Source organism: Phacochoerus africanus, chromosome 4 (assembly GCF_016906955.1).
Source record: "Phacochoerus africanus isolate WHEZ1 chromosome 4, ROS_Pafr_v1, whole genome shotgun sequence".
NCBI lineage: Eukaryota > Metazoa > Chordata > Mammalia > Artiodactyla > Suidae > Phacochoerus > Phacochoerus africanus.
In genome coordinates, this window is record NC_062547.1 from 57,196,697 (window position 1) to 57,207,329 (window position 10,633).

The following is a 10,633-nucleotide window of genomic DNA, read 5'->3' on the forward strand; positions in this document are numbered from 1 at the left end:
TGAGGTCATGAGGTCATCTGGAAAGTAGACAAATGTGGGAAATATCTGTCATTTATGGAAAATGTAATTTTCATTTTGTTAAATTTTGAAGTGATGATGGGATGCTTGTAGCATATTATTTGATCTGTTCCTCAGCACCAGCTACCAGAATCTCAGACACACAGGTTAGAAAAGACATATGGCCCAGCTCTTAAGGAAGACGTAAGATCTGTCAGGAGAACTCATATAGTTATAAACAAAAAACTGGGAGAAAGGACACTCACCAATGCTGCAAGAATAAAACAGAAGGTTTGAACTAACTTTTGGGATGGGGGTCCTTCCCTTGACAGTCTCTGAGTTAATAAGTGAATCATAAGTACAAACTGAAAGCTAGATGGGGCTCTGGCAAACAGAACAAAGAGCACAGAGTACAGAAACTGAATACTTGCTGGAGAGAGCTGGATGAACCCCATGACATGAGGCAGCCAGGCAGGCTGGGGTGTATGCAAGATGGGAATGAGTGGTAATAGATAAGGTCCCAGGGAGAGGCAGGGACAGATGATTCAGGTCCTCGCATATCCTGTGAGGTTTGGGGTACTTTTTTTTCTTTTTAATTGGAATATAGTTGACCTATGATATTGTATTAATTTCAATACAAGCTGTGTCCAGCTTGGCTTAGAGTCTTGGTGGAGGGCAGGGTCTAATAGGTTTGGAAGCCATTTGCCTAAAGGTCAGGTGTATAATTAAAATAGATTAAATCTTTGAGAACAGAGACAGTTATAAGCACAACATCAAAGATGTGAATTCAGAAAAGAAAGAAAAACTGCAGAGGACTCCACAGTAGAAAAGCAGACCCTGGACCCAGACCAAAGGCTGTGCCACTTGCTAGATAAGGAACTTTCAAATATTTTCTGTACCAAACTTCCTCTAAAATATCAGGATATTGTTAGTGCCACTCACACAGGGCTGTTCAGAGGATTCAATAAGCTAATATATATCATAACTTGATATAGGTCCTGGCACATAGTAAGTATATGTAATTAAAGAAAAAGAGAAGAAATAGCCATATGAACAGAAAATAATTAGAATGTAAGGAGGAGATTGTTTTTTTCTATTTTGTTCAATACCATATCCCCAGTACCTTGAAGAGTGACTGGCACATAAAATACCCAGTAAATTCTATATATGACATCTTTTTTTTTTTAAATACCCAGTAAATTCTAATCGAATAAATAACTGAATAAATGAATGAACAGAATCAATACAGTTTATCCTATAAGCTAATGGAAGAAAATTTTTAACATCCAATATTATGTAAAATGTGAGATCCATATTTTATACATTTTACATATATAGTTTTGATTTATATTGCTGTGACTATCAACGATACTCTATTTTATTTGGAGACATAATAAAGCAATGTATGACTCAAATGTATGAAGACATTAGTAGTTCAGCTAGCTTGAACTCAGATTCCCTAGTGCCTAAAAGGCTAAGAGAAGGTCACTGGCCTTAGGTGTGGGGATCAAAGTGGTTTTCAGGAGGATGAGACAAAGTGGATGATCTAATATTAGATGATACTTCTTTCCTGATAGTTGCTGAATTTAGGCTCTATTTTGTCTTGTAGCATTTGGAGGCTAGGAATGAGCACTGTGCCATTGTTCTTAAAAAAACCTATTTTTCTTACAGCCAATCTGTGCAAATAAGTGGACTAGATTATTTATAATTAGGTTCATTGCATTTATAAATTCTCTCGGATCACTTTCTTGTTTAAAAGGGTTGTTCTAAATTAAACTTGTATTTCCTTCCAATCATACTTCTGAAGTGAATAAAACCTATCTTTGTACTGATACAATTACATTTTGTGTATCCACTCTTGGATCCTTACTCTGTCTCCATTCTCTGATTCATTTGCAGGTTGCATAGTTCCCAGTCATTTAGTTAATCTCCTCAACCTCTGCCATCATCTTTTTCTAATACTCAGCTCCATGTGTGTTTTGCCTTCTCTGACAATACGGGATGCTTCTCCTCTGAACATTGCTCCTTGCTCACCTTTCCTAACTTCCTTGGCATCATGTCTTTGGGCTCCTGAAACCATCTCTCCAGAGTCTCTATATTTTCTTTCCTAGCTCGAATACTTTTCAACAAGGCTTTCAGCTCTTTCTGGGCCACACCCTTGCTTCACCACCCCTAGCCTCAGCCCACTCTGTAATGAAAACAAAATTTAAAAACAAACAAACAAAAAAAGCCAGCACAAACCTCGAAAGCCACTGACTCAGCACTTTCCTGCCTGCTTGTGGTATTTATTTTTTTTACTTTTTTATTTATTTTTTTAATGATTTTTATTTTTTCCATTACAGTTGGTTTACAGTGTTCTGTCAATTTTCTTCTGTACAGCAAAGTGACTCAGTCTCTCTCTCTCTTTCTGTCACACACACACACATTCTTTTTCTTGCATTATCCTCCATCATGTTCCATCACAAGTGAGTAGATATAATTCCCAGTGCTATACATGTTTTAAAAAGATCTCTGTTGGTTTTCATTTTAGCAGTTGCCTTTTTATTGTTCTTCTTCCCCCGAAGCTCTATTGATAATTCACTGAGATAAGGCTGTCTAATATCTTCTGTAGACACAGCATCCATTTTCCCTAGCTGGGTAAGTGGTGTCTACACCCAGTGTACCTCTTTGCTTCTATGGAGGGAATTCAGAGAGAAAGTTTGAGGCAGAGAAGAATCCTTGTGATTGTGAGAGAATCAAGGGTCTCTAAGACACTGACCAGTGGGAGAAGGGCTGGCCCTTGGCCTGTTTCCTATTCATGTAAGTGCTAATCAGAACATGTACATGTTAACAAAAGTAGATTCAATCATGTGATATTTAAAGAGACATTTACATTTATAATGTTTAAAGTTGTTTAACTGGTTCAAGAACAAGAATATATCTTGTTCATATTTTTATTCTAAAAGCTCTTTACTGTTGCACTGCATAAAGTAAAGGACCCCCTGGTAGCTTTTGGAACAAATGAATACATGCAATGTCTTGTGTGATATTTGCAATTGCTCTCTGAAGGAGGTGTGGTAAACCACATCTACATATTAAATTTGAGAAATTTGAAATGTGAGCAAATGCAAGGTATATAAATGGACCCTGTCTTAACTCTAGTTATAGGTCTAGTGTTTGATAATGATTCTAGTATGCTCTGAAGGCCCTGTCAGGACTCATTTTCTTTCTGCAAACATAAAGGAATTGGAAGGTCTGGATTTAGCCCAAAGAGTGGGCTATTTTGCAGTTCACAAATTGTGTTCAATTTTTTTATTTTTCAAAATTCAACAGCAAGAGGGAAGACCTACAATGTAAATTAGCTATAAAATAATCTGAGACTAAAAGGCAAGATTCAGGCTATATAAAATTAGCTGCAAATATGCCAAGATATAGTCTAAAACCCTGTAACTCAAAATATTACTCCATGTGTAGGACACACACAAAGAAGTTTGGAAAGTTAGATATGAGGGGTCTAATTATGGGAGATGGTACTATAGACATTTAAAAAGATATGTTTTTGACTGCATTTTCTTTCCTTCTCCAAATTAAATCAAACATCAATAAATAATGAATTATGTCAGCCTATCTCATCTAACTATAATGTTTGTGTGATTCACTGGTGAATCCCAATGCCTGGATGAACTTTGAGCATATGGTAGTTACTAAATACATATTTTCTGAATGAATGAAAGATCAAGAAATTCTCTTATGGAACAGCAGGATAAGGATCTGCCATTATCACTTCAATGATTTGTGTTACTGCTTTGGCAAGGGTTCGATCCCTGGCCCAGGAAATTTCACAGGCCATGGGCATTAACCAAAAAATAAACAAAACAACACAAAACGAAACATGAATGATCAAAAACCATCCAAAATAAGTGCAATTTTAATGTATTTTTTCGTTCAATCTTTTAATATTTTAAATCAAAATACACACATTTAACTAGTAATATAATAAATTTGATCTTACTAATTAGATAGACTTCCATACACATGGATTTTTTAAATCCTACTCTATTATGGGTGGATGAAGAACTTTTCCTTTGCCAAACTCCTCTCCTAATAATCAAATTCGCATATTGCATTTTCTTTGTTAAATTGACAGATTCACACTGAGAATAAGCTTGGGTAGAGAGTGCTTTAATTGAATAAATGACTTAATTTGCAGTCATGCTTTTTTTTTAAATTTAACCATACTTGTAATTAAATTTTGATGTAGAAATGCCATTCAACAAAAAGTAGCTGTCATATATTCAGTCCTCAGGGTGGGTCACTCAATAATTACCTACTTTGCTAGATCTACAAAACACACTTTTCCATTTGATTCATTTTTTTGTTAAGCATTAACAAAAAATGTTAATTTAGACTTAATGTTAAATTAGACTGAGCTTAAGTTAAATTTTAAAAATATGATTCCAAAAGAATGCAAGAATTGAAACAATCCCCCATGTGCTACTGACATCTAAGCCTCAGTGGACAGAGTTGAATCTCAGAAGGTTGGTTGCATTGTTTACTAACTTGATTGTCAAATTATAGAAGGATATCTGGGGAACAGGTTTCTCAGAAGCCAGGTCCCCAAGAAACACAGAGTTATTGAAAGGAGAAGTCTTCTGTACCCAGCCTTAAACTCCAGCAGAAGATGGCAAATCCCTGCTCTCATGAAAAAAGTACTGTCCACATTTGGGTTACCAGAGAATTGGGCAGAACATGGAGCAGTGGTGATTTAGGGCTGTCCATGCCGTGGAGACTGCCAGGTAGGGCAGGTTCATGTGGACAGGCTCAAAGGTTTTCAGAAAGAAATATACAAGGTGTGTGTTTTAGTGTCAATGACATACATGTTGTTCTTTTGGCTGTTGTGGACATGAATGTTGAATTTTAAAAATGATTCCTCATTACCAAGGCAGTTTTAGACTTTCCTGATGTTGTATCTACATGCAAAGTAAATAATCTTGCCTAAAAACATTAATAACTGAGGAGTAACCAAAATTGCATATAAAACATTAATAACTGAGGAGTAACCAAAATTGAAGACTTGAGATGCCAAAGGTCATTTAGTTAACTATAGGATAGATTGCATGTAAGAACAGTGACATTCTTGATTATGTTTACTTTCATATAATTTTGTATATGTATATATATATATATATGCGTGTGTGTGTGTGTGTGTGTATTTAATTTGCATAATAAAGCTAAAACAGTTGGTCTAAGGTTGCACTATTTGTTCTAAGAGTTTAGCCTTTTAGGAATCAGATCTTTTGCTTTTTAATCTAAATGCAATTAGGGTAATTCTAGCACTTGGAGATAATCAGTTAACAATCAATATTTCATTAGGTGGTGAGTTCCTCATTACTGAAATTATTTAAACAAAGAATGGTGATTAATAAAGTTCAGTTTCCTTGTGAATTTGAGTGCACATTATGAGAAGGATTTTAGATGACTAAGAAATTGAGCCAAATGACTTTTAATCTTAGTCTATTATAATACAATGCTGCTTTGTGTTCCCTGTGGTCTCCCAAACCAGGTCCTCATTATACTCCATGTTTAAGTTTTTAAATCTACTCTTCATTTATTTTAAATTGAGTCCTAAGGTAATATATTTACAAAAAATAAAAGAAATACAAAGCAAAAAATGGACCAATTTCCAAAATGGCATTGTCACTTTAACTAAAAGAATTTGTGACCATTGTTGTGTCTCAGGGAATTTTCTAACATATCTCTCCGTTTCTGAATAAATCTATCAACCCATCCATCAATCAATAAAACAAAGCCCCTCCCACAATGCAACTCAAGTGCACAAGAAGGCTGAATTTTGATAATCACCATTCTTCACTTAAATATCTTAGGTAAGGAGGAACTCACCAACTATTCAAATAGTTAAGTACTGATTATTTCCAAATGCTAGAATTACCTTAATTACATTGAGCCTAAAAGAATCAGTCAGTCCTTTATCATCAAATAACAACATTCTAGTATCCTTTAGTTGTTCATTCAGTGGAAGAACTGTTGGAATATTCTGTCTCTGAATCAAGATATGTACAAAATATTCTTCTTGAATTGATATCATAGGCTCCCAGAACACTGGTAGAATAGTTAGAGTAGGTATAGGGGAGAAGTTGGTATCTGAGCAGAAAGGAAGAACAGGAGTTATGAAGCACTTAGAAATGTTCAGGGACAATATCTTGGAAACAGAGATGTGCTAAATAGAAAAGGAGCAAGACCTATGTAGTTCGAATAATACTAAGGAAGCCTGAAACTTGGTAGCAGAATGAGCAAAAAAGAAGGTAGACAAAGAGATTGGAGAGGTACTGGGTAGAGTAAATAAGTAGGGCCTGGTTAAATATAGTGCTTTGGCACTATTCACTTTTCTAAAGCTTTAAGAAATCACATACCATACCATTCAATACATATACAAGATGAATCCATGAATGTAGTCCAGATTCAAAAAAAAAAAAAAAAAAAAACCAAAGATTGTATTAAAATATCATTTTCACTCAGTATGAATTCTTTTTATCAAATGAAGGCGGTATTCCTAGTGATTTTACCCAAGTGTGAGAGGAGAAAACAGAACACAGCAAAATTTGTATAATAAAATAAAAACAATGAATTAGCAGAACAGTAGATTCCTGATATGTGAATTAACTGATTGTTTGGCCACAGTGATATATTCACTTACCAGCAACAATTCACAGTAAATTTATGTTCTCTGTGCAGGCTGGGTGTTGCTGTGGGCTTTGATCAGAGGGATGACATGCTCTATTCTAAAATTTTCACTCTGGCTGTTTTATCGAGAATTTCCTAAAGAAGGGAAAATGGATACAAAGGGGCTACAAGGCAACTACTAAGCAATCTAGGTGAAAGAATGTGGCACTTTTTTCTCCAGGGAGTATGCAATATTTATGTGAAATCAAGATTAGCTTCCAGATATTTTTTTCAGGTAGAGCCAGGTGATTTTGACGAGAAATCACATACTGGGTCTGAGAGAAAAAAGAATCAAATTCAAGGTTTCTGCCTTGAGCAAGTGGAAGGATGGAGGAGCCTAATGAGATGGAGTGGTTTCACTAAGAGGGGGCAGGTAGGTGAAGAAGAAATGCAAATTAGTTTGTGTTGTTTCAGATGCTGATTGGACACCTCATTGTGCATTTCAAATAGGGCAGTTGTTTACAGGAGGCTTATAGTCAAACTTGATTTACATAAGTGGAGGTATTTAAAGTCAGGAGACTCTGTGAAACCAGGGAGGAAGTGAGGTAGATTGAGAGGTATTCATTCTAGACATCATATATTTTTGGGTTAGAGGATATAAAGATACTAGAAAAAGAAATGGATGAAAGTGAAATGACCAGGGTGTAGCTGAATTCAGGAAGCAGATATTCTTGCATGTGAACTAATAAAAATAGCTCCAGGAAGAGGAAGGGGTCAACTGTGCAATGCTGACAACAAATTGTGAAGATTAGGAATGAGGATAGATGATTGGAGGGCAATGGTGCAGCAGGGTGATTTTGGTGCTGCAGCGGTAAGAAGAAACTAGACAATTCAGTAGATTCAAGTGAGAATACAGGCAGCTGGGAGATGCAGTGGTCTGTGCACATGGTTCAGAAAAATAATTTCCCAATGTAGTGAGGTGATGAGAAAGAAGAATGTATTGAGATGAAAGATGCTGCTATCTCAGTGGGACGGCTTCCTAATGACTGGGGAGAGCTGACCCATAGTGCGTGGTCACGTTTGTTTTTATAGCCCAGGGAGAGAGTAGAGGTCTTATGATACACCTGCTGACCTGCTGATTGGTTGAGGAAAGAGAGATCTTATGATATAATTGCTGTTTGGTTAGGGGCATATAATGTCCCTATAGGTGAAGGATAAGGAGAGGGCCTCATACTTTTCCTAGTAGGGGGCAGGAAGGAGTAAGCCAGATTTATCAAGGTAGTGGAAGGGGCATTACAATGAGACAGGTGCGGTGATGATAAGGGTCTGGTAATTCTTTTCTTGGCCAGAGGCTTTGAGTTCCATCTCCTTTAAGAGGTCTTGAAGTTCTACAGAAGAGAGAATATTTTTAAGATGGGAAGAAGTAAAAACAGAGCAGACAAATGCTGGTAGTATTTGGAGAACAGTATGACATCAAGACATTTTTTTTTTCCACTGTTCTTTTTCAAAGGGAGAGAAAATGAGCCTGTTGACATGCTGAGAAAATGATACCAACAGAGAGAGGGGCCATTGTTGATGCAGATGAGTAAGAGAGTATAATACCTGCAATGTCTTCAATCATGTTGAGGGGGTGCAACCCCTGAAGGATATGTGGAGGGATTCGCATTAACCGGGGCATCCACTCTTTACTCAGAGGAAGATGTAGGAAGCAGATGCATACAAACTAATGGTGGTGGGTGGTTGGAGAATTTAGTCACCTATGAGTCTGGATATTCTTATTGGAGGATTTTAGTTTCATTTTCTGATTATGTTGCTGTTGATGTTATTCTTTTTGTTGTTTAAAAGTAAAATAGGTCTTTTGTTGAGGGTATAGGTATGCAACAAGGATGTTTTGGAAGTGTGAGAAGAGAAAAATATATGTGAAACAAACACTGAGAAGAATGGAAGAGTGAATAGATGGAGGAAATATAGAATGGTTGTTCTAAGCACTGGAGTTTTTTGGTGGCTGCATTATGTGTTTGCTCTCACCTCCTTTACTGCATGGAAGCATATGTATGGTGCATGGAGATTAATCTTAAACAGAATTGGGCTTGATAATGAATTAAATGAAAACAAAGGAAATATTATTGTTGAATGTACACAGGAAGGAGCGATTAGAGTGGCTGATCATGTTATTGAAGTGGGCAAGAAACGACAAAGATGGAGGTACTAGTTAGCTCAGCATAGGACTCTCTCTTTCTCTCTCTCTTTCTCTCTCTCTCTCTCTCTCTCTCACACACACACACACACACACACACACACACACACAGCAGTTTATCTATAAATAATGAGTGAGAGGATTATGAATAAACTTTCTCAAGAGGTCATAGGAGTTATGCTGTAGCTGATGTTTTCGGAAAAGGAAGTTTCCCTGTTCTTTTTGAGAAAAGAAAGGTATTTGCTTCCATATGTGCCTGACTTTTTTTTTTAACTTTATTTTTATTGTTGGTTTCTAAGTTTGATTTCAATCAGAGTACTTTTTGGGCTATGTCTTTGGACCTGAGACCACTTGTAGAATTCAGAGAGCCCAATAAATGGAATTTGCTGAGACCTAATATCCACATTCAGCTTATGACATCAAAGTGTAGTCTTTAAAAGCAAGATAACATCAAAGGCATTTACTCTTCTCAAAGTACATAAGATCTAAACTAATTAAAAACACTAGTCTCTGAAGTTCCAAACATAAATAGTTATAAAATATCTTTATGCCTGATGTACAGTGCTTTACCAAAATGTTTTTCTCCTCCACAGACAATGGATTCCCCAAATGTGTCAACTGTCACTAAATTTCAGCTGCTAGGATTCCAGAACCTCCTTGAGTGGCAGCCATTGCTCTTTGCTATTTTCTTGTTCATCTACTTTCTCACAGTCACAGGGAATATTGTCATCATTGCAGTAGTGAGCCAGGACCAGAAATTGCACTCACCTATGTACACATTCCTTAAACATCTCTCCTTTCTGGAGATCTGGTATACATCCACCATTGTGCCCCTTCTCCTAGCCAACCTGCTCTCCCAGGGCCAAGCCATCTCCTTCCCTGCTTGCATAGCACAGCTCTATTTCTTTGTGTTCTTTGGAGCTACTGAGTGCTTTCTTCTGGTCATGATGGCCTATGACAGATATCTGGCCATCTACAGCCCACTGCACTACACTTTCCTGATGAGTCCTGATATCTGCAACAAATTGGTGGCAATCTCCTGGTTGGCAGGGGTCGGCACAGGATTTCTGCCTTCCCTGATGATTTCCAAGTTGGATTTTTGTGGGCCCAACCAGATCAATCATTTCTTCTGTGACCTCCCTCCCCTCATGCAGCTGTCATGTTCCAGTATTTATATCACCGAGATGATCATTTTTATCCTCTCAGTTGCTGTGCTGTGCTTTTGCTTTTTTCTTACACTTGTGTCTTATGTTTTTATTGTGTCCTCTATATTGAGAATTCCTTCAGCCTCTGGCCGAATGAAGACTTTTTCCACTTGTGGCTCCCATTTGGCTGTTGTCATGATCTACTATGGAACAATGATCTCCATGTACATTCACCCCAATGCCCACCTGTCACCTGAAATCAATAAGATTATTTCTGTCTTCTACACTGTGATCACCCCATTGTTGAATCCTGTTATATACAGCTTGAGGAACAAAGACTTCAAGGAGGCTGTAAGAAGAGTCATAAGAAGGAATTGTGGCATCTATGGAGTAAGAGTGAAGGACAGTCTCTTTATTAAATGACGAAAACCAACAAGAACACACCATAGATTAAGTTCAGGGATAAATGAGTGGCAGTTTTAGAGCCTTCAAACTGAATAACATCATTGATATTACAGTAAATTCCACAAGCCATAATAAAACAACATTTTTTTTTTCCCATTTCCAACAACTACTCAGAAGATTAAATTGCCTCTATCAAACATTTTGGGGACAATTTTGTCCTGGAAACTTT

At 36.9% G+C, this 10,633-nt stretch overlaps 1 protein-coding gene across 1 annotated transcript; it reads left to right on the forward strand.

The window, feature by feature from the left end:
* Positions 1 to 9,450: 9,450 nt before the first annotated feature.
* Positions 9,451 to 10,422, forward strand: LOC125124206 (olfactory receptor 11L1). The gene has a single exon (XM_047774353.1). It carries the CDS (start codon positions 9,451 to 9,453, stop codon positions 10,420 to 10,422), a length of 972 nt encoding a protein of 323 aa, XP_047630309.1.
* The last annotated feature ends 211 nt before the right edge of the window (positions 10,423 to 10,633 follow it).